The 26311-nt window shown below is 36.4% G+C and overlaps 1 protein-coding gene across 1 annotated transcript in view; it reads right to left on the reverse strand.

The window, feature by feature from the left end:
• Positions 1-26311, reverse strand: part of LOC145288100 (sodium/potassium-transporting ATPase subunit beta-like) — a 249869-nt gene that overhangs the window by 12474 nt on the left and 211084 nt on the right. The window contains exons 2-3 of the mRNA XM_080136158.1: positions 25867-25968; positions 1782-1972 (exon numbers count right to left, since the gene is read on the reverse strand). Of these exons, the coding sequence (XP_079992284.1) occupies positions 1782-1972; positions 25867-25968 (293 nt within the window). The remainder of the gene's footprint in view (positions 1-1781; positions 1973-25866; positions 25969-26311) is intronic.

Genomic DNA, 26311 nt, shown 5'->3' on the forward strand with positions numbered 1-26311 from the left:
TCATTTTTTTTAATTTTCACACTTTTGCACCGATAATCTCCAGCTAAAACCTAAATAAAAGTTTCACATGGGTTCGAATACCCCATATATTAAGTTTCATGTCTGTAGACCAAAAACTGACAGAGGTGTTTGATAGGCAAATCTTTTTAAACAAATATATATACGAACACATAAATACATATAGAAAGCGGTTTGTGTTTACTATAAGCTTTTTACACAAATATAACGCATGTATAAATCATAAATCATGTAGAATATGTACATGAATATAATTACACCTAATAGTTAACTAAAGATGATCATCCCAGAAGAAAACTGAAAAAAAACTAATAAGGAATTAATTAAAATGAATGTTTACAAGAATATGCAAATTAGGTAGATATTTTGCAGATGAATGCAATTCTCCGATCCATATATAACAAAGTTGTATTTTCTTTTTAAATAAACAGAGAAAAGGTTCACCGTTTTTCTTCTTGGCCTTCGGGCCAAAATCTTTTTTTCTGTTATCAATTTTTTTTTCTGTTATCAGTTTCTGTTCCGGCAGATACAGCAATCAAAATTGCTCTTGAGCAATCAGTTTTAGTCAATGTAGGGAAAACCCTTCATAGCAATTGTCACTATCCAGTCTCCTCTCGGGGGAGCTAGTCCCCTTCCCTCCATCTCCACATTAAAAAACGGCCTTGTGCCTTATTTGCTCAGTGGGGAAGCAAATAAACGACTACATAGAAAAAGAGGTTTTATATGAATATCAATACACACAAAAACAAAAAACAAATTTATAGGAGTATATATATCTCACTACTGATGCAATTCTCTATCTATATATATACTCCTATAAAAGATATCTCACTACTAATGCAATTCTCTATCTATATATATACTCCTATAAAAGATATTTCACTACTGATGCAATTCTCTATCTATATAAAAGCCAAGTACATCCAAGGATGGAATACTGTTGCCATATCTGAGCAGGAGCTGCTAAAAACAGCCTATCCTACCTTGACAGAGTACAAAATAGACTTTGTGGCTTAGTGGGGGATGCCCTTTTCTCTACCCTTCAACCTCTCTCCCACAGAAGAGACGTTGCGAGCCTATCCTTGTTTTATCGTTATTTCCATGGCAGGTGCTCGTCTGAACTCCAATCTCTGGTCCCCCCTCGCCAATCTTTCACGAAAAACACCCGTCTAGCTGAATCCACTGTGAAAAATTTCCCCCACTCTATATCTGTGCCTAAATCAAAACGCGGATTCCATGAACAAAGCTTCTTTCTTAGAACTGCACGCCTGTGGAACTCTGTTCCATCTGCCTGCTTCCCACCGGACTACAACTTAAATGTCTTCAAGTCCAACGTTAACAAATTCCTAATGAACTGCCCCCTTAAGTAAACACTTCATCAAATCTTTACACTAATGTAATGTACTTGCAATAACCCTTATCCCTGAGTGGCTTCCGGGCCTTGATAAGTGGTGATCACTTTGTAAAAAAAAAAAAAATATATATATATATATACATATATAAATAAACAAATACTGACTCAACAGTTCAGTAGTGATCACGTAAAATATATAATTTGCTGGATAAATGCTGAATAATTAATTAGAATTAAATAATCAAATGTTATTTGTTATTAGAAAAAAAAATGATACTTTAGTTTAAATAAAATAAAATATGCATCAGTGGGTGGAGGTATGAACCCTTATCTCCAACGCTATTTTCAAGACTGGATGAAATTTGGTAAAAGAGTAAATTCTTTGTTTAAAGATATTTCGTTTTCTTACCAAACGTAATGTGAGGACAAGACACGGAGAGTGTGATTTGTTTGGCGTGTATCCATATGACTGCTCACTAATACATAGCTTTCCAGCACGATCAAGCGGAACTCGGCAGGCTTTGTCTACAAATGGGCTGCAGGTCATCATATCATGGCAAGGGATGAAGTTATCAGACTTCTGCTTCTCATCTTCATAAGCTGAAAAAAAAAAAAGCGAGACAAAAATTGGATTTAATTATTTTATATAGAAAAAGATTGAACACGAACGTAAGTTGGTTGTGAGATTGGTCAAAATCTTATCAGGGATTGTACTCCTTATTTTCTATGATATAATCGCAAAGCTATTTTATTTCCGATTATTTTATACTATTTTTATTTAATTCAAGTTATTTTATTTTTTATTCTATACTAGCCTGGGTGCCCGGCGTTGCTTGGATGTTTGGAGATGTGTGTTGAGCAAAATAAAACAAAAAAACAAAAGTGGTAGTAGGCAGGCACTGTGATGCGAAGGCGGAACAGAAAGTGAAAGAAAATCTGCCGTCTTACCGCTACTCCATGACGCGACCGGAAGTTCGGAACGTTAAAATTAGGCAAAGTCAATCCAACCGATACGATGACTTGTAAAAATGGCTCGCAAAAAATTGACCCCTCCTTGTAGAAAACTGCCCAGTTTAGGGTGAAAGAATTAATGTTTTTAGCCAATTTTTCGATATTTGTCGTCCGAAAGGCCACGCTTCAAAATGATACCAATCTTATGAAAATCCCTCGCCTCTGTCGAAAGTTTTAGGCAGCCATACATACATACATACATGCATACATACATACATACATACATACATACATAGATTTAAACAGACAAATTATATTTATATTATAGATTATATATTTTATTATTTTATATTATATATTTATATATTTTAGATTATTTTTATTTTGTTCAAGTATAAATCATATAGAATATCTACATAAATATAATTACACGTAATAGTTAACTAAAGATGATCAATTTTATATTATATATCTATATATTTTTATACATTATTTTATTCAAGTTATTTTATATTATTTCATATTCTTTTATATTATATTCTCATATGTTTTATTTTATTTGCCTCTTCTTGAGGGTTACACACAAGGTTATTTTCTATTATATATTTTATTTTATCCAAGTTATTTTATATTTATATATTTATATATTTTGTATTTTATTTGCCTCCTTTCTAAATGGTTAGACCCAAGGTCAAGTGTGAGTTTTGATGTGTATTTCGATGGAATGAACTGAATTTGAACTCGCCATGCCCAGGTTTTCAGTCAGCCATTTAGCCAACGTCTACACTGGAAATCGAATCTGGGCTGTCTAGGTGAAAATCAATAATCCTAACGACTAAAAACATTCCTGAAGTTATGTCATGAAACGTTGTTGACTAAAACAATATTGATTTGGTAAATAAATAATTTATAATTAAAAATTATTGGAATCTTTCAATAATTTTTCGATTATTCTTTTTACCTTGTCTTGTATCCAACAGTGCCTTTTTCTACTAAACTGCATTGTCATAACTTTCAAGCATAACTTTCTACAAAAAGTAATCATTTTTAATTTCAAATAAAACTTAAATATGAAACCTCGGAAGTATGTAATTAACACTTTCCTAATAACAAACATGGCGACTTATACTCCTGAAGTAGGTCGGTAGCTACATCGACTGAAAAAAAATACGAAATTAATTTATTTATTTATTACGGACTATTATCCTCATCTTTCTTAAATGTTGTTTCACAACGTTTCGGCCAACTATTCTTCTGGCCTTCGTCAGGTGGTAACAGCGACGAGATAGGAACTCCGAATCTTCTAATTGCATTCTCAGTAATTACTGCCATCCGTAGTTGTTGTAGTCTCACTACGTTTTGGCCAAGTAAGCGTCTGGTCGGCTTTGGGTAGGATTGAAATCGCTATCTTCAGACAATGCTCACCTGGAACCGTAGAGATTCAACGTCTCTATCAACTTCGCCACAACATCTAAGAAAGATGAGGATAATAGTCCACAATAAATAAATTAATAAATAATACTCATCTCAACAATGCATTCCAATTAAATAATATAAATACGAAATTGTTGTATGATTATTGCTATCTATACATCAGATTTTCAAACTCAACTGTGATAGATGTAGAAGAATGTTATTTCGGATGTAAAGCGTGATGGTTGGAGCCATCGACGCACAGACAGACAAAGTATCTCATAGATATGCGAGGACGCATATAAGATCCAGAACAACAAAAGAAAAGTTGACCCCCACCTCCAAAAAAAAAAAAAATTTAGTAAATTTAATCATCTTTTGTTTGAGACAATTATTATCTAATGACGAAATTCATCAAAGAATTTACGAAGAACAGACACGTACACACAGATATATGTATGTAAATATATGAGTACTAAGATGTATATCACATAAACTGAAAAATAATATTTTAAAACTATTTTTGATGAAGAACTCTTTGAATTGTGCTAATTATATCTATATAGTAATAAAATAAATAAAATTGTATGACCACTTATCGTGTATCCACGTGTGTATTCTTCATAACCAAGTAAAATTTAAAAATATGTGTTAAATTGAACAACGAATAACTGAACATAGCTAAAAGTAATTAAATGATTTTTTATTTGTGCAAATTAAAAATCGATTTTTTGGTATGAATACTCACTATTGACCAATACTCAACAATCTCTGCGTAGACATATATGATATTCAAAAAGAATTTAAAATCAACCCATTCGTAACAAGCAGAATTGATAATCCATATTTACTTACCTTCCCAATGAGGGTAGAGTTAGACACAAGATCGTTTTTTGATGTAGGTAAACTCCAGTTCTACTAAAAAGGGAATTTGGGATTGGTGCAAAAATAAAAATTGTCTCAGTTTAGAAGAATTTCTTTTTCACTAACCTACGAGTTTGATCTTAATCAAAAGACCAAGCAGAATGAAAGTTATGTCGGTAAAGAAATTAGATTTGATACAAAACCACAATCTCAGACAAGAGACACAACATTTCTTCCAATTGGCGAAGATAAATAATTTTGGATCAGCTAGATTTCAAAATAAGCAAAACAAAAGAGACGCTTTTGTACGGACATTTTTTTTTTGAAAAAAGAAAATTAATTTTTTACTTTATGTTCTTCAGCAAATTTTGACAATTCAAGAAAGAAAACTTCAAAATATAAAAGGCAAAAATTATTAATTCTACAGCATTTTGAAATTTATTTGAAATCTATATAAATAAAACAGTAGATGTATGCATGAGTGTCAGTGTGCCAATATTTAAATGATAAACTCTAAAACTACTGGTCACATGACACTTTAATTTAATTAACAGGAAATAGTAAGCATACACCAAGGTTGGTTTATAACGAGTTTGGATAGATGAATAACGCGTACAGAAGTCGACAAGTTTAAATGCAAAATGTTCATTTCAACTTATTGACATATTTCTATTACTTTTGCGCATGCGCAAATTGATTCATAACTTAATGTGGTTTCATTTAAAATCTTTCTGAACCATCTATCAATAGCTCAATCAGTACAGAATGTGGCTGGAGCATTAAGTGTTTAGATTTTAATTCTAGCTGATGGCGCCCCTAAGTACCTTTTTTTTTTTTTTAAACTTTTGAAATAAGTATTATATATTAGGTACAATATAATATTCAACATAGAATTAGCTTTGTAATAATAAATACAAAATCCGCATGAATTAAATTATTTTTAAGCATATTTTACAATCAAGCAAAGCCACCCTCCGCCGCTAGTATTTTAATAAAACCAATTTTTGTGTAGATGAATCATCATCATCAGCAGCAGTAGCAGCAGCAACAGCAGCAGTTTTGTCTGCTAAAAAGACAATGTCCTCTTGAAGTGCTGCTGTTCATTTTTGATTAGCAACTTTTTCAAATCTAAATTTCTTGAAAAATGTTTTTCTTGCAAATCAACACAGTGCCATTCTCTGGACAAGTTACCCTACTAAGGTTTGTGGGTCTAGTGTACCCTAAGATATTTAACTCTTAGCCGAGAAGAGGAGAGGATTAAAACTTTCCCGAGAGTATTATTAAGCATGATGAAATAACTCAACAGACATTGAACATGGCATCTCAAATCTATAGTTGTTAACTTTATTTCTGTTTTTGGAGATAGTAATCAGCTTTTATATATATATATATATATATATATATATATATATATATATATATATATATATATATATATATATAATTATAAAACTCAAATGACCTTGTAACGAGTGATGTAACCCACTTTCCGGTTTATGACATCCGGTTGCGCATAAGCGTATAAACATCAACCCATAACAATGTAAACAAATAAACACAAATCGCTTCTTTTGCAGATTTTAACCTGCACACTGAAATATTAACGTTATTATTTCGAAATTATTATTTAACATGAGAAGAGTGGGGGTGTTTTGCAACTATTCTTTATTACAACTATACTGTCGCTATTTTCTTACAACTAAACAACTTTAACCCGTTGACAAACATAAGAACAATTGTAGTAAAGCCAAGACTACTACTACTGCTACTACTACTACTATGACTACAACTACTCTCTATCTGTTCCTTTTCCTTCCTACCTTCTTTTTTTATTTTTTGTTGACATTTCTAGATACAAAATAGTTGTGTGAGAACGGTGAATTTGTTGACACATTTACTAATCTGTTTCAATATTAGTTTTATTTTATTTTATTTAGGTTTTATTTTTTTGCTTCAGGTTTTATTAATTATTTTTTTTTTTTTAGATTTTAAGTTTCTATAACTTGGTTGAACGATTCCAATATTGATTTTTCATTCTTATATTTCTCATCGGTAGGTTCATGTGCGTTTTTGCTGCTAAATGACTTTCATCGGCGTTCGATTCGTAGGAAAATCATGTTTAATTTTCGATTTTTGAGCAATTATTCGGAAAAATAGGTAACTTTACACGATTAGGGAGGATTTTTTTCATGTTTGAGTGATCCGTCCGTGATTTTTCATTTTAATATACTTTCATAGAAATATTTCTGTTATGTCAAAAAAAACCTATTTTCTTTACATCACAAGTGTCACGCTCATACATGAATTCCATAGCTAATATAACATACTGACCCAACGGGTCACGGGTAGTCTAGTATATATATCTATCTATCTATCTATCTATATATATATATATATATATATATATACTAGCAAAAGTTCCTGTGCAAAGCGCAGGACTTTGCTGTATGCTCAAAGTACTCACTTTGCAGGTTTGCGGGCATCCTTGCAGTAATTGGATGTTGCAAGCATTTCTCTTAACAAATACCCCGGATATCTTAGCATTAAGTGAGACTAACCTACACTCCTCCATCCCCTCTAACCACTTTAACATGCCTGGATATCTCCCACTCTGCCGTAAGGACTCTGACAGACTCATGCACGGACTTGGAGTTTACATTCGTAATACCCCCCCCCCCTGACTAGAGAAACAAACCTAGAAACAGATGATCAAACCTTTATGTGCTTTAGACTAAACATGCAACACAATATTAGCTACTATTATTTTCTCTACCGCTCTCCCTCGACTCAGGACTGCACCATAATAAACAAAGTCTCTGACAGCATAGACACGGCACTCTCCCTCGACACTAGCGCACAAATACATGTATTTGGTGACTTTAATGTCCACCACAAATCTGGCTTGGATTCTCTACTTACACAGATGCAGCGGGCAGCACAACTCATAGCTTCACTATATCTCACTCCCTATCACAAATTGTTACGTTTCCAACCCGTTTCCCTGACCAGGAAGAACAACACGCATCACTTCTAGATCTGTTTTTGACCACAGTTCCCGATGACTGCACAATGAAGGCCCACAGCCCACTTGGGAACGCTGATCATGCAGTGATAATGGTCGAAATCGCCCTAAACTCTAGACCCCAAACTGAAGAGCCAGTGCTCAAAACAACAAGATATTATAAAAAGGCTGACTGGGAAGCCATCAGGGAACTAATCAGAGATGCCCTAGGAGAAATATTTTTTCTCTCCCTGCTGAACAGTGTGCAAACGGGACCACTGACTGGTTCAAAACTGCAATCGAAGCGCATGTTCCCATGCGGAAATTTTATAGTAAGCCCCACTCTCCCCAATGGTTTACTTCTACTTGCGCAACTGTCATTGCTCAAAAGCAGCATGCATACCATAGGTTTAACCGACATAAGTCCAGTTCAAACAGACTGAAGTATATAGAAGCTAGAAATAACGTTAAGAAAGAAATAGCGACAGCTAAGAGAGAATTTAAGGAAACCACTAAAAAGCGCAGCGAAGCACAAAAACTAGGAACTCGAGACTTCTGGAAAATCTACAACAGTGTAGTAAATAATGGGCAATCAACAATTCCCCCACTAACCAACAATCACAAGGTTGTCTCCTCAGCAACCGACAAGGCTAACACGTTTGCCAGTCGGTTTGTCTCAAACTCCACACTGGACCCTTCCAACCACCCACTACCTGACTTTCCTATGCGGAAAGATGCCACGCTAGAGGATCTGAAAACCACCCCTACTCAGGTGCATGCTATCATAAAAAACCTTGACACTTCAAAAGCATGTGGACCCGATCTTATCCGAGCTGTGCTATTAAAAAAGTGCTCAGCCGAAGTAGCTCCAGTTCTCTCCAAACTCTACAACAAATGCATTAATAAAGCTTGCTTTTTGGGCTGTTGGAAAACTGCTTCTGTTGTACCAGTATTCAAGAATTCTGGCGAAAGGACTGACCCATCAAATTATCGCCCCATTAGCCTCCTCCCACTTTTTGCCAAAATATTTGAGACCTTAATTAACCATGCTCTAGTCCATCACCTTACAGATGCTAAACTTCTGACTGACAAACAATATGGATTTAGACAAGCCCGTTCCATAGCAGACATCCTAACTGTGATCTCTGAACGTATATACCATTCACTGGACAAAGCGGGGGAGGGCAGAGCGGTAGCTCTAGATATATCTAAGGCTTTTGACAGGGTATGGCATGAGGGTCTCTTCAGGAAAATTAGATCATACGGTATCACTGGTAGAATACTTAACATAATTAAATCCTTCTTAGATAAGAGAAAAATCCAGGTTGTCCTCGACGGTTGTACATCTAAACAATATGATATAAATGCGGGGGTGCCCCAGGGTTCTATCCTTGGACCTCTATTGTTCCTGATATTCATAAATGACCTCCCCAACAAAATTGCCTCTGAGATGAGTATATATGCTGATGACACTACACTCTATGGCAGGCACGACAGGAAGACAAATGAACACATTTCTAAAGAAATGGCAGAAACACTAGAGGAAGACCTCCAATCTGTGGTGGAATGGGGACAAAAGTGGTTGGTCACGTTCAATGCTGCCAAGACTAAACTAGTTTCATTCAATAATTACAAGAAACCCTCTCTACCACCTATAGCAATGGCCAACGACTCTTTATCTGAGAGTACATCTTTCAAACTCCTTGGCCTAACGTTCACAGGAAACATGAGTTGGAACAATTACATTGAAGGCATTGCCAGGGCCGCTGCAAGAAAGGTGGGCTCTCTCTACCGTGCTAGACAACTACTAACACCCGAAAGTATCCTGTACCTCTATAAGGCCACCATTCACCCATGTATGGAGTATTGCTGTCACATCTGGGCTGGTGCATCTGCTACTAGTCTCTCGCTCCTTGACAAGGTTCAAAAGAGAGTCCCAAACCTGATAGGCCCTGAACTGGTATCTAAGCTTCAGCCTCTGTCCCATCGATGAAATGTTGCATCCCTCTGCCTTTTCTACAAGTATTTTAGTGGTGAATGCTCTGCCGAACTGCAATCACTTGTGCCCCCACAACATGAGCACCCTCGACAAACCTGACAGGCTGCTAAATCCCACCCCCACACTGTAGAGATCCCTAGATGTAAAAGATCTTTTTACTCCAATAGTTTCTTCCCCAGATCCGCTAGACTCTGGAATTCCATTCCAGGTCCCTGCTTCCCCAACAGTACTGACGTGCAGAAACGTGTAACGTGAACCGACATCTTGCTTCCCAAATCCCTAGATAGTACCCCAGTAGTTGTTGCCCCTGATAGTAGCCCCCTACACCAAAGTAGCAATTTGCCTTGTTTGGGGTGAAAATGTAATAAAAAACAAACAAACAAACAAAAAAAACTTTCTTAAGGTGTTTAAAATTTTGTAACTACTTCTGAAATGACTGAAATCCAACTATGAACTTTAAAGCAAATAGATCATATCAAAGTTAACACTTGTATTGTTACACATAAAAATTGAAACAATCACAAAGGATCACAATCGTTAACATTTGTTTAATTAGTTGAGGGGGTGGAGGAATTCACAAACAAGTTGGTCAGTGCCATGGGATGGTAACGAATCCCAACTTAGTGTGCACCATCCCTAGATGAAAGATTTTATAAAGAGCCACACTAAATATGACCTTAACCTTTGACCATGACCTTGAAAAATGTTGTGCAACATCCCTAGGTTGCCGACCATCATCATGCCAAGTTTGTTCATGATCAGTCCAATAGTGTGGGCTGTAGGAAAGTATATATATATATATATATATATATATATATATATATAGGCTATGACCTTGACCTTTGACCTTAACCTTGAAAAATGGTGTGCACCATCCCTAGGTGAGGACCATCATCATAGCCAGGTTTGGTTATGATTGGTCCAGTGGTGTGAACTGTAGGAGAGTTGTACACACAGACACATTCAAGGCACACTTTATATATATAGATGGTCTGCACCATCCTTAGGTTGGGGATCATCATCATGCCAGGTTTGGTCATGATCAGTATGAGCTGTAGGAGAGTTGTACGCACAGATACAGGCACGCACACACGAACGCTCTACTTTATCTATCTATCTATCTACTTCTCTAATCACTTAATTTCATTATCTTTACCCTCTTCAATATTTACTAGCTTTTTTTTCTCCCCTTTTTCTACATAGTCAGTATCATTCTTCAGGTCTAGTGTTTCACATGATCATTAGTTTCTTAGTTTTTTATGCAAAATTCTGAATATTTCTTTTGTCCAGTTTATGAAGATTATGAAACCAGAAATAAAAAGACAAGAAAAAAAAAAGTATGATGAATGACAAGAGAATCACAAGAACATCTGGACATGACTAAGAAAAGGACACTTGAACAGAGAAATGGAATCAGTACTGACAGCTGCACATAAAAACATGATTAGAACTAACTACATTAAAATTAAAATAAATAAAACCCAGGAAAACAGTAAACCTAGACTATGTACAGCGACAATACGACAGAACACATAAGTGAATGCAACAAACTAGTCTTAGAAGTGTAAAAGAACAGAAACGACTGCATGGGGGAAATAGTACACTAGGAACTCTGTAAACAGGCATACAAATGGTAGAGGCACAAACCAAAGCCAGTATTGGAAAACAAAAACCACAAAATATTTTGGGACATGAAGATACAAACAGATAAACTCATCCAAGCCAGAAGACCGGATGCCATAATAATTAACAGGAAGAAAAGAAACTACCAAATTGTAAATTTTGCTACCTCAGCAGACAACAGGTGAAGATCAAATGGAGAAACGAAATATGTGGAACTGAAAAGAATATGGAATATAAAAAAAAAAATCGTGTTTGTTTTACAATTGACAGAGATTCGAAAAAGTGGTAAAAATTCAAATATATTAGGTTAATGCAAAAATAATGTCGTTTTTTGACATTCAACTTCAAAAGATCAAAACTCCTTTCATAAAATAAACTTTATTAATCTAGAGTTCTGGAAACGATGAAGTCATTGGAGGCTGATTTGGCATCATCTCGGCTTATGAAGCATTTTTTGCGCAGGAAGTTGTTGAGATGCTTGAAAAAGTGATAATCGGTTGGCAAAAGCTCCAGTTAATATGGCGAATGAGGCAGAGTCTTGTAGCCCAAATTCATTCAGCTTCTGCAGTGTCAGTTAAGCAACATGCGGATGAGCATTGTCATGGAGGAGAATTGGTCCCTTCATATTGACTAATCTCGGGCACATATGTTGGAGCTTCTAGTATATTTCGTCAATTTGTTGCCAGTACTTCTCCGCCGTAATTGTTTTGCACAGATTTAAGAAGCTGTGATGGATGAGACTGGCCACAAACCACCAAACAGTCACCATAAACCTTTTTTGGTGCAATTTTGGTTTCAGGAAGTGTTGTGGAGCTTCTCTGGCATCCAACCATTGTTGCTGAATGTCACCAGTTGTCGTAGAGGACCCACTTCTCATCATACGTCACAATCCACTCGAGAAATGGGTCGTTTTTGTTGCACAGAAGGAGCGTAGAATTAATCTCAAAATGATTTTTTTGATTATCACACAATTCATGTGGCACCCATTTATCCAACTTTTTTTACTTCCCTATTTGCGTTAAATGGTGAACAATTGTTGAGTGGTCAACCTCAATTTCAACAGCAACTTCTTGTGTGGTTTTGCGATGATCGGCTTCAATTAAGACTTTCAAATGTTTGTTATCAACCGCAGTCGGCCGTCCATGACCGTCTTCATCTTCGAGGCTTTTGTCACCATTGCTAAAATTTCTTGAACCACCGTTGTGCAACATATTCGTTAATGGTTCCTGGCCAAACGTATCATTGATATCACGAGCTGTTCCAGCAGCTTTTTGGCCTATTTTAAACTGGAACAAGAAAATTATGTAGATTTGAATTTTGTCCATGTTGTCAAAAAGCCTGAAAAAAAAAATGAATGAAGAGATTAAGAACGATAACGAATAACACGCTTCAAAATGATATATAACATAGCTCTATATATAATAAATAAATGTTTAATCAGCTAAAAAGCAAGCGTTTTCAATGAGTACGTGACCACAAGAAAAAATGGCCACAAAACAAATATGTTGCGACAACTGTGGTCGCGTACCCTTTGAACTTGTTTGCTTTTTAAGCTAATTAAACATTTTACATTTTAGTAAAAACGCTAAAAACCTATCCAGTTAGGCAGAAGAGTAACTTATCTTGCTTTTGGTAACATTTATTTGTTATATATTTGTTTTTTGACTACGTTTTCGTACCTCTGTAGATTGTAAAACAAACCCCAAAAATCAATAAAATACCAAAATTTGTAGGAGCACTACGGAAGGTCCTGAAAAAATTCTTGAAAAAAGATCAGAAGAAATTGAAATCAATAGTAAGGCTGAGACTACAACGGATAGCAATGATAAAAATGGCTAAAGGAAAATCTTTGAATGCGAAACTAACCCAAACATTAACTAGCCACATGGAAACTACAACAGAAGTAAAACAAAAAGATGGAAGGAATACCAAATGAATTCAAAGGATTTGAAAAAAAACAAAAACTCGGCTGATACCACAAAAAAAGTCGTGAAGGGTCAAGGAAGATGGAATGATCAAGGAGAAAGAACACTAACCAGATCTCTACTGGATGAGTTCAAAAAGTACTTGGGGCTTATTACCACTCAGATTTCAATAAAGTTCAATGGTCATTATCAGCGAGAAATTAATGGTAAGCAACCATTGTGATGAGATAAAGTTATTTGCAAAGTTTATTGAAAGAAAACCTCAAGAAGACTCCAGTGAATACCATCCATTATTATCTGTCCGTAATCACTGACCTGTGTAAGAACTACCCAATGAATACATTAAGAAAATACTAAGCTGGATACAAATTCATTAATATAGATGAAAGAATGAACCACCTAATGTACATGGATGACCTGAAACTGTTTGCAAAAACCAAGAAGGAACTAGAGATGCTAATAAACACAAATGGAATTCAGTATGGAAAAGTGTGCACTACTGGTGATGAGAAGGAGAAAACTGGAAGCAACACAAAGTATAGAACTACCGAACCAAACAGAGATGAGAACACTAAGCAAACATGATACCTACAAATATTTGGGAGTTCTGGAAGCAGATACCATCAAAGCAACAGAAATGAAAGAGGTAATTGGAAAGGTATATCTCGGAAGAACAAGAAAACTCCTCGAAACTAAACTATATAGTAGAAACCTAATTAAAGTTATAAACACATGGGCAGTGTCACGAGTAAGATACTCTGGACCGTTTATAGGTTGGACCAAAGAAGTACTAAGGCATCTCGACCAGAAGACAAGGAAACTCATGACTATGCACAATGCACTACACCCAAATGATACTGACCGACTCTAAGTAAAAAGAAAAAATGAAAGAAGAGAGCTAGTTTGTTGTCTTTCAGACTCCAGAGAACACCACAAGTTGTTCTCGAAGAGAAATCTTTGATGATGGCCTGTGTGACTACTCCTAGTGAGTAAATAATAATAACTTGAATTTACAGGTTCTGGATATGACCTTAAACTATAACCGATGGTTAGGCCCCAGTTTTCGGACTTTGGGGAGTGTGGAGCTACTCTTTAATTACCATTGCTCCCAGGTCCACTCTGACCCAGAGTGGTAGCACCTGTTAGGGTCCCAACTATGGGTTAAATAGAAACCGACTTAAAAAACAAACAAATATACTCTATTAAAAAATTATTCTTCAAAATCATTGAATTCGGCATTAAATAACCCGAAAAGGGTTGATATGCCGTAAAACAAAAAACAACCAACCAACTTGAATTTCCAATAACAAATTTGATAAAAAATGTTGACAGTGAGTGAGGCGACAAATATTTGGGTATATTGAAATATGATAACATTAAATAAGATGGAAATTAAAAACCAGATCACAGCCGAGTGCAACAGAAGAATATGGTGTAATCTTGCCGAATCTCCACAGTCGAAATACAATATATGCCATCAATGTTACAACAGTATTTATCATTCGATATATCGCTAATAGACTTGACTGATATGTAGATGATTTAAAATGTTAGGACGTAAAAGCATGTAAAATGATAACAATTTATGGGACTTTTGCTAAAGAAGGAAATTTAGATCGAATGTTTCTTCATCAAAAAGAAGTCATGGTTCACTTAGAATTGTATTCCCTAGTGAATCTAGTTTTGAGGATTAAACTTCCAACTTCCAGAATTGTTTATTACTTGGCATTTTTCTCCATTGCACAACAAGTTCCAAGATATAGATTCCTGAGTTTGACAAGATGCACCTTTATAATAAATAATACACATTATTTTTCATAAGGTATTAACAAAATGATAGAATGATTCTAACAAAAGCGCCCATACTGCTAACCACTGCACTTCATCCTTTGGAGTCCATTCCATTAATATGAAATGGATCTGAAGTGAATTTCTTAGTTAATGGCTTAATGATACTAAATCTGCTCTGCTGCTTCTGCTCTTTTATTGATTTGAGAAGAAGAAGAAGAAGAAGAAGAAGAAGAAGAAGAAGAAGAAATATTTCTGTTTCAAAGATTTTCAACACATTGGCAGGAAAAAAACAAAAAACAAAAATCAGAAATATGTAAGTATGAAAGGAAATCCTCTTTGCGAAGGGGATGGTGGAGGGCCGTGGACAACGCTCATAAAAATTATGAAATGCCAAACCTCCTCAGGTAGAAACATCCATTCAGAAGCGATCCACATTTTTTCATAGGAATCAATACGGAATTTCAAAGATAATCCTTATTTAACCGTGTAGATTTTTCTCATTCCATCAGTCATGATCGGGTAGAAGTCTTAAGTAATTTGCAATTGTTACAGATTGCAGATTAACCTCCAACTTCTAGAAGACTGTTACATAGAACTGAGTATTACATAGTACATTTATTCACAGGAAATATGAACTGGAACAAATGCACTGAGGACATTGCGAAGGCTGCTGCAAGGAAGGTGGGTTCCCTCTATCATGCTAGAAAACTACTCATACCTGAGAATATCCTGTACCTCTACAAGGCCACCATTCGTTCATGCATGGAGTATTGTTGCCACATCTGAGCTGGTGCATCTATCACTAGCCTCTCCCTCTTGGATAGGGTTCAAAAAAGGGTCGCCAATCTAATAGGTCCCACTTTGTCAACAAGGCTCCAACCCTGTCCCATCACCGCAATGTTGCATCCCTGTGCTTGTTTTACAACTATTTTAATGAAATTTGATCTGATGAACTCATTGCACTTGTGCCCCCCTCGACATACATTTCACTGTTGAGGTTTCTAAATGCCAGAAAGTTTTCTACTCTAATAGTTTCTTCCCTCGTACAGCTAGACTTTGGAATTCCCTTTCTTGACTGATTTGCAGAAATTGAAATGTAATGTAAACCAACATCTTGTCCCAATTAGTATGCACTTATGTCCAACTGGCAATATGCCTTGCTTGGGTGAAGGTGAATAAAAAAAACAAACAACGAAAATAATTCCCAGGGATTTGGCTTACTGCATTATTCTGTTCACCTTTTAAGATTTCGTTTAGCTTCTTTGCTTTTCTTAATGCTTCGAGGTTTCCCTACTATTTTATGTATCGACATTCATACTCAGATTTGACATCGTTAAGGATTCAATCGAATCATTTGGACATAAGTAAAACATTTTTAAATTATTGGCTATTATTCAATTAATGAGTTTTTGTTGTTTTCTTTTCGTTTAACTGTATTGATGTGAAACAAGGTCAGTGAGAGTTGAGTATATGCGTTGCATGGAGAGAACGATACAATCGATATGTAATGGGTTTCTTTAAGATAGGGTTCGAGCTGATAACTTTGGCAGTATAGGGAGATGTGTGCAGGACAGGACACTTTGATGATATGGTCATACTAAAAAATAATGGGTGAGAGTTCTTGGTTTGGTAGATGTAGAACAGCTGAGGTAACAGAGTCAATTAACAGGCGAAAGATAACGAAAAACATGGGAGGATTATTACCTCCTCTTGAAAAAGTGCCTCCTTATTTTTTTTCATTTCTACATCAATGATCTTCAAAATCACATCCTAAGATTGTTGTAGGCATTTATGCTGACGACACTACCATCTATGGCAACACTTCAAAGACCATAAATGACCACGTTCTCTTTGATTCTCTCTCTTCTGATCTTGATCACGTGATGTGATGGGGAAAGAGGTGGCAGGTTAATTTTAATGCATCTAAAACCAAGCTTCTATCTTTACATCATCAACGCTCTGATACCCGTCTGGGATCAATTGAAATGGATGGCTATCGTCTTGGGGAGGCTCCATGTTTTGACAAGCCTTTAGGTTTGACCTTTACTCCTGATCTGAAATGGAACATGTACATCAAATCTGTTGCCAAGGCTGCTGGGAAAATGGTAGGATCGTTTTAACACTCCATTAGATATCTCACTGCTGATGCATTCTCCACCTGTATAAGAGCCAAGTACGTCCAAGGATGGAATACTGTTGCCACATCTGAGGATAAGCTGCTAGAAGCAGGTTATCCTGCCTTGACAGAGTTCAAAATAGACTTCGTAGCCTGGTGGAGTACTGTTGCGACATCTGGGTAGGAGCTGCTAGAAGCAGTTTATCCTGCCTTGATAGAATTCAAGTAAACTTCATAGCCTAGTGGGGGATGCCTCTTTTCTCTTACCTGCAACCCCTTTCCCACAAAAGAGACTTGCAAGCCTGTTTCTGCTTTATCGTTATTTTTATGGCAAGTGCTCGTCTGAGCCCTAATCTATGCCCCCCCCTCTCGACAAACTTTCATGAAAAACACCCATCTAGCTGAAACCACTAGCAATAATTTCCCCCACTCTTTATCTGTGCTTAAAATCTAAACGTAGATTTCATAAACAAAGCTTCTTTCTTAGAACTGCACACCTGTGGAACTCTCTTCCATTTTCCTGTTTTCCAACTGACTACAATATGGTCGTCTTCAAGTCCAATGTAAACAAGTTCTTCATGAGGCATTCCCTTAAGTAATCCAATTAATCAAATTTCCACTATTAACGACATTTTCCTATTATCGAGCGGCTTCTGAGCCTTGATAAGTATCGACTCCTTTGTAAAAACAAAAAACATTTGACTGACCTTGTGTTACATCTTTTTACTATGGAAAACCCATATAGAAAGCGATTTTTTTTACTCTTCTTATGAGTTAAGGAATCCTAGGTATATTCTAAGCCTTTCTAACAAGCCTGCTCACAAATCACTTTGAGGAGTGTAACTATTCATTAGATATATAACCTCTGTAACATTAACTAACCATGCGGGGTCGCAGAAATACCTGGATTAGGACCCAGGCACGAAGCAAACCATCTCAGGGCTGATGGACTAAGTAGATCTTCCCAGATCACCGTCTAGGAGAAGGAAAACTCTGAAACTAAACCAAAGGGGAGGGAGCCCTCTCCAATCTTGGATGACAACCTTCCTAGAGCTGGTGACTCAAACAAATTACCGGTCTGCAAACCTAAATTGCTTAAGGAGTAGATAGGCTCTGTCTATCGCCCGGCTTCCATACTCCTTCTTTGCCTATTAGTCAGGCGCAGAGACATTATCACAGTGAATCGACAAAACACTTAGTGGTAGATCTTGTTTCTTGTCTAGGGCAATGAATGCCGTTGCCCACTCCCGACACATCCCACCCCTCAAAACTGGGCACTTGGGAGTGCTTGAGTACCACACATGCCTGTGCAATTAGATTAGGGTGACCTTCTTCTGATGGGTTGAGGGTACCGGATTGATAGTTCCTGACTGCTGTTTCCGACTGGTAGTACAGGTGCCCTACCTCTTTTGTAGTGCTTAGAGCAGCTGCTCCATCAGCAGTTGTATAATATCGGGATGTTTGTAGTGCCATGTCGCACATGGAAAGTGACCCTGCACTCATCCTCGATGGGCTTTCCTGAGGCCACAGTCTTAGTTGAAGAAAGGTCAGCTAATGGTCTACTTGTGTTGCATGTCTGATACCCTGCATAACCTCTTGTTCAGCTCCCCCTTACCTAACTGAAACTCTATAAAAACATGACAGTACAATCAAAAAATAAGCTTAAACCAGGCCTAGGGACAAACAAATCCAACTTGCCTCCTCCCTTGAGGCTTGCATTCACTAACATCCATGGACTTAGAACTAATTTAGCTGACGTTGGAGCATTTCTCTTAACAAATACCCTGGATATCTTAGCACTAAGCGAGACTAATCTACATTCCTCCATCCCCTCTAACTTCTTTAACATGCCTGGCTATCTCCCACTCTGCCGTAAGGACTCTGACAGACATATGCACGGACTTGGAGTCTACATTCGTAACACCCTCCCCCTGACTAGAGAAACAAACCTAGAAACGGACGATCAAGCCTTTATGTGCTTTAGACTAAACATACAACATAACATTAGCTACTTTTATTTTCTCTACCGCTCTCCCTCGATCCAGGACTGCACCATAATAAACAAAGTCTCTGACAGCATAGACACAGCACTCTCCCTCGACACTAGCACACGAGTACATGTATTTGGTGACTTTAATGTTCACCCCAAAAACTGGCTTGGATTCTCTACTTACATAGATGCAGCGGGCAGCACAACACAGAGCTTCGCTATATCTCACTCCCTATCACAAATTGTTACGTTTCCAACCAGTTTCCCTGACCAGCAAGAACAACACGCATCACTTCTAGATCTGTTTTTGACCACAGTTCCCGAGGATTGTATAACAAATGCTGACAGCCCACTCAGGAACGCTGATCATGCAGTGATAATGGTCGAAATCGCCCTAAACTCTAGACCCCAAACTGAAGAGCCAGTGCTCAAAACAACGAGATATTATAAAATGGCTGACTGGGAAGCCATCAGAGATCTTATCAGAGATGTGCCATGAGAAAATATTTTTTCTCTTCCTGCTGAACAGTGCGCAAATGAGACCACTAAATGGTTCAAAACAGCAATTGAAGCACATGTTCCCATACGGAAATTTTATAGCAAGACCCACTCTTCTCAATGGTTTACTTCTACTTGCGCAACTGCCATTGCTCAAAGGCAGCATGCATACCGCAGATTTAACTGACATAAGTCCAGTTCAAACAGACAGAAATATATAGAAGCTAAAAGTAACATTAAGAAAGAAATAGCGACAGCTAAGAGAGAATTTACTGAAACCACCAAAAAACGCATTGAAGCACAAAAATTAGAAACTCGTGACTTCTGGAAAATCTACAACAGTGTAGTAAATAATGGGCAATCAACAATTCCCCCACTAACCAACAATCACAAGGTTGTTTGCTCCGTAACCGACAAGGCTAATATGCTTGCCAGTCGGTTTGTCTCAAACTCCACACTGGACCCTTCCAACCACCTCTTGCCTGACTTTCCTTCGTGGACAGACGCCATGCTAGACGATCTAAAAATCACCCCTGCTCAGGTGCATGCTATCATAAAAAACCTTGACACCTCAAAAGCATGTGGACCTGATCTCATCCCAGCTGTGCTATTAAAAAAGTGCTCAGCGGAACTAGCTCCAGTTCTCTCCAAACTCTAATGAATCATGCTTTCCGGGCTGTTGGAAAACTGCTTCTGTTGTACCAGTTATCAAGAATTCTGGCGAAAGGACTGACCCATCAAATTATCGCCCCATTAGCCTCCTCCCACTTTTCGCCAAAATATTTGAGACCATAATTAACCATGCTCTAGTCCGTCACCTTACAGATGCTAAACTTCTGATTGACAAACAATATGGATTCAGACAAGCCTGTTCCATCGCAGACATCCTCATCTCTGAACGTATATACCATTCACTGGACAAAGCGGAGCAGGGCAGAGCGGTAGCTCTAGATATATCTAAGGCTTTTGACAGGGTATGGCATGAGGGTCTCCTCAGGAAAATTAGATCATACGGTATCACTGGTAGAATACTTAACATAATTAAATCCTTCTTAGATAAGAGAAAAATCCAGGTTGTCCTCGACAGTCGTACATCTAAACAATATGATATAAATGCGGGAGTGCCTCAGGGGTCTATCCTTGGACCTCTATTATTCCTAATATTTATTAATGATCTCCCCGACAAAACTGCCTCTGAGATGGGTATATATGCTGATGACACCACCCTCTATAACAGGCATGACAGGAAAACAAATGAACACATAACTAAAAAAATGGCAAAAACACTAGAGGAAGACCTCCAATCTGTAGTGGAATGGGGACAAAAATGGATGGTCACATTCAATGCTGCCAAGACTAAACTGGTTTCCTTCAATAATTACAAGAAACCTTCTCTGCCATCAATAGCAATGGCCAGTGACTCCCTGTCTGAGAGTACATCTTTCAAACTGCTTGGCCTAACCTTTACAGGAAACTTGAGTTTGAACAATTACATTGAAAACATTGCCAGCGCCGCTGCGAAGAAGGTCGGCTCTCTCTACCGTGCTAGAAAACTACTGACACCTGAAAGTATCCTGTACCTCTATAAGGCTACCATTCGTCCATGTATGGAGTATTGCTGTCACATTTGGGCTGGTGCATCTGCTGCTAGTCTTTTGCTCCTAGACAAGGTTCAAAAGAGAGTCGACAATCTGATAGGCCCTGAACTGGCATCTAAGCTTCAGCCTCTGTCCCATCGATGAAACGTTGCATCCCTCTGCCTTTTCTACAAGTATTTTAGTGGTGAATGCTCTGCCGAACTACAGACACTTGTGCCCCCACAACGTTGACACCCTCGACAAACCCGACAGGCAGCTAAATCCCACCCCTACACAGTAGAGATCCCTAGATGTACAAGATCTTTCTACTCCAGTAGTTTCTTTCCCAGAACCGCTAGACTCTGGAATTCTATTCCAGGTCCCTGCTTCCCCAACTGTACTGACATGCAGAAGTTCAAGTGTAACGTGAACTGACATCTTGCTGCCCAAATCCCTACATAGTGACCCAGTAGTTGCTGCCCCTGATATTAGCCCCCTACACCAAAGTGGCAATGTGCTTGTTTGGGGTGAAAATGTAATAAAAAAAAAAAAAAGTTCACAAAAGATCTGAACCTTTTGTCTGATTTATGTTTAGTTTAGTCTATCCTTCCATGCATTACCACCTCCTTTGGAAGGTTATGGTTTTTATTTTTTGCTTTAAGAAATCTAGTTCAATGGATCCTTACCACTGGTCACCAAACATATGACTGTCCTTCTCCCTCGACTGAAAACTTCCTATTTCTTCTGGAGCATAATTAAGGCCATGATTAATAACACGCCAACAACACTATTCTCTAAAGGCTGGAGAAATGAATCAACCAATGGGCACCATTTTTCTAATATATATATATATATATATATATATATATATATATATATATATATATATATATATATATATATATATATATATATAAGGTGATGCAGCCAAATTCAACGCTTACAAAAAAGAAAACAAAGTAGGTAACCAAAAAGAAGTTTTATATACAGAGACCCTACAGTTTACTTGGCAACAATTAAAGTTGCATCCTACATTATTTTTCAATATAATTGCAGCTGGCAGAGACACCCATCTTAAAGCGAGTGCAAAATGAGTCACATAAATGTCTATAGTAGTGAACGCCTCCATGATGGCAGTCCTCAGAGAATTGATAATGTTGTTGATCATGGCCTCGATTATGTTCCAGAAGAAATAGTCAGGGGAGTTGGAGTTGAGTGATGAGGGACAAAAAGTCTGGTGGCCAGTGGTAAGGAACATTGTTGAGCAGTCATGCCTGAGTTGTAATAATCTTGTGTGCAGAAGCAAAGTCTGGTAGCGATTTTGTCCATCCATGTTCTTCAGTACCTTCTAAATTCTTATAGTCGGACCAGATACTTCTCCTGTAATTTGTAGACTTTCTAAGTTTCATGAAAATTTAGTATTCAACAATTCGGCATTTCTCTTGTCCTGTTCATTTGTTGGTAACACTTCATTGTCATATTATATGCACTTCTCCAGCAATATCCATATTTGTCTGTGTCAATAGATTCTTTGCAGTGTAATGTAAACTACAATGTATTGTAGACTAAGTCAGTGCGGGAAGGCATGTGAAACTTCCTCCTGGTACATTGCGAGGGAGCAAGTCATCAATCGATTTGAAAAAAAAAAAAAAATGGTTGATTTCACTGATTTCAGTGATAATAAAAGTATGAGACGATGGAGAATTTGTTAATCCTCATTCAATCCCGGACAACGTCTGACTTCCCTGCTAGTATTGAAATGAAGAACACATTCACATATCATGCTAATTTTTTTTGTGATATTTTTTATTAAGTACATTCGTGAATAGGACTAAACTATTTTATGTTTCTAAATAAGAATAGAAAAAAATCTACAATAATTAAACATTAATAACTTCAGTTATAATTGTTGGAGTGCGGCTCACGTGACAACACTAACTCTTCGCAGGACTCTGAGTTTGACAAAACTGCTTTCGACCCTTTAAACTCTCTTACATTCTTTAATTCAAATATTTCTATCAAATCATCAATAAAGTTGATATGTGTAGATTTTGTCATTACATTTTACCTTGTTTGATCTTTTATAAGTTTATTTCGATTGAACCCTTTAAAAACCGTGAAAGTGTTTGATCATTCTAGTTTGATATAATGAAACAACAAATGTTCATTGGAGATTGCTTGGTTTTTGTGCATCAATTAAGTTGATCCAATGATTCAGTGTTTGAGCCGTGCTTTGATTTTTCTGCACTTTTTTTCTTTATTTCACTTGAAATGTTATCTTTGTTTGGCAATCATTTAACTCGAGACTAATGTGAAGGAAACCAGAGGAAAATAAAATCCCAGTTCTTCGAGCTATTTATTTTTTAAAGAGATCCTCAACAAGTATGAAAAGTGGTTAATTTGGTATAGCATCAATTTGGCTAAACCATCATTTGCAGACCATGGTATGCACAGGTTTGATGATTCTTTGGTCATACCTGGAGCCAACTTCTTGATTGTATGGTCCAAAGTATATATAGTAAGTATAAGTCCTAGTGCTGAGAAATATTATAAGGGAAATAGTTTGAACATGATTGGATCTCAGCCCCCCCCCCATTAATTTGGATGGTAGAAGCTGGGATCACCATCGTGTTGACAACCCCTTTTTCACACAACTGTCTGCAGACATTTTATTGTCAAATTAAATAGAAACACTTTTGGTAAGATTACTTAAAAACAAACTAATAAAAGACAAAAAAAAAAAAAGAAGAATAAAACAACACTCTTTTTAGATTCATCATTTCGAATCCTCTCATAATATTCATAATCATTCGATTGAATCTTTGGAATGGTACTCAGATGATGCTTTCTTGTCTTGACAGAATGCAAAATCAACTTGACAATCTTTTCTATGCTCTACAGTTCATTACTCTCAGAAAAGACATTGCTAGTCTTTCTCTACTCGATTATTATTTCCATGAAAGATGCTCGACTGAGCTCCAATCTCCCTTTAAGGCAGTCACATCAAGATGTCGTCTTACTACCACAACTGCAAAGGACTTTTCCTTCTTTATCGCGTGACTAGTTTTTCTCTCATCTCCCTCTCTCGTTTTCTCTGGCAAGTTGAAAAAAAAAAATCATTGCAAAAATTACTACATAATAGCATTAAAAAGTCTTAATGCCTAATTGTTCTTAAGGAGAGTAGAAAGTGGATCTTGGGTTTAGTATTTCTTTTAGCTCTTTACATCAAGTGGTTTTATGCCTTGTCTGGAGCGATTTTTATTAAAAAAACCCTGAAAGCTGTAGCGAAATACAGGTAACAGTCATAAAAGAAATAACGTCTATCCTTAAAAGATATAAATCGGATATAAATTGAAATCATAATGAAATAAAGTTGCAGTCTCAAAAAAGGACCCCTTGAGACCCGAAAACTATCCGAAGTAAAATATGAAAAAAGGGGAAAAATAAGTTTTCTTTATAGAACAGATTTTTTTGTAGGTTATTGAACGAACACCATGTAAAACGGATTGACAAAAAGTAATTTTGCATTATTAATTCAAACGCTCTGCTGTTTCCCAATTAATTTTAGAAATCTTGTTTTTTGTTTACAATTACAATTGTATTATTTCGCAATGTAACCATAATTTAAGTAATTTGTCATACAAACTTTTTGACGTAACGATCTTGCGGATGTTCGTATGAAATTAGAGCGCTTCCTCGTTATTAATTCTCACGTCGCAGTAAGGAACATATCCAGAAATTACGAAAAACGATAAGATAGAAAATTAATTAATAATAAAAACCGTTTTCGAAGGCAATTACTGGAAATTGAGTTTTGCTAAATTGACCTAGAATTTCCAAAAATAATTACCTCCCTTGTTCCGAGTGGAACTCTCCAGTTTCTGTCGTTTATTTATTCATTTATTTTTTTGCAAAACTATTCATTAATAATTAATTTTCTTCCTGATCGTTTTTCGTAATTTTTGGACATGTTCATTTTCATTACTGCGAGATGACAGTTAAGTAGACACCAACACCATTGGTTTTACTTGAAATTCAATATTTTGATTTTCGAATTTCGCTCTAATAATGAAGAAACACCGAAAGTGTTTTTGTCATTCGAAATGCAATATTAGGCGTCTCTTCGACCTTTGCTTGAAAAGAATCACAATTCTTTTTCCCTTTTAAATTAAAAAGAATAATTGGCATTCCGACATATTTCTCGAGACATTTCATCGTTCCATTACTTCCCCTGTTTTCTAGACGGTGATAGCTGATTTGGCGTCCCCGACGAAACATCTTCCAACAGATATTTTTTATTATAACATTACATATGATATTATTATTATTACATTTTTTTTGAAAATAAGTGGAACAATTTAAACAATTCTTATTTTTGTTTAAAAAATGCGTAATATTTATTTCTTGTAATTGCTAACTTTCTTTCTATGTGAAACATTCTCAAAAGTAAATGAACATTTTTTTCTTACAGAAAAAAAAATCATTCTTACGCTAAACTACTTATAATTATGCAACTACTACTACTACTACTACTACTACTACTACTACTAATAATAATAATAATTCGTCTAAGAATGTGACAAATTTCTTCAATTAAAATATCCATTGGAAGATATTTCGTCGGGGACACCAAATCATCTATCACCGTCTAGAAAACAAGGGAAGTAATGCAACAATGAAATATCAAATATGCTGTAATGCCGAATAATTTTTTGTATGTAAAAGAAAAAAAATATCGTTTCTTACGGCTTAAAAATTCATCCAGTTGTCTTACATAATCCTCCACCATTTCACCGTTTTCTTTCATGTGAATAAGATTTCCAATTGCTTTCGGGTGGAGAAATAAACCTGAAAAGGAAAAGAAAGAATATTTTTAAAAATAAAAAGATTTAATGGATTTAAGAAACATTTATTTTTATTCCCAAGCATTTGCTCTAACATATGTATTTTGTCAGGTTTTTATACTTTTAATCTACCCCCCCCCCAAAAAAAAAAAATTAAACACCTAAACAGCTTTATTGCCCAGCGATAAACCTATAACTGGCGCCAAATTCAAAATATCTGCCGTTATAAATATTTCCAATTACTCGCGGCATAACCCCCATCCTCTCTCCCACATCAAGTAAACCTGGCAGCTTTCAATTTTTTGGCGCCAGAATGAATATTTCCTCTGAAATTCAGTGAATAATTT

The sequence above is a fragment of the Euprymna scolopes genome, chromosome 11 (assembly GCF_053919585.1).
Source record: "Euprymna scolopes isolate OS-2025 chromosome 11, ASM5391958v1, whole genome shotgun sequence".
Taxonomy (NCBI): Eukaryota; Metazoa; Mollusca; class Cephalopoda; order Sepiida; family Sepiolidae; genus Euprymna; species Euprymna scolopes.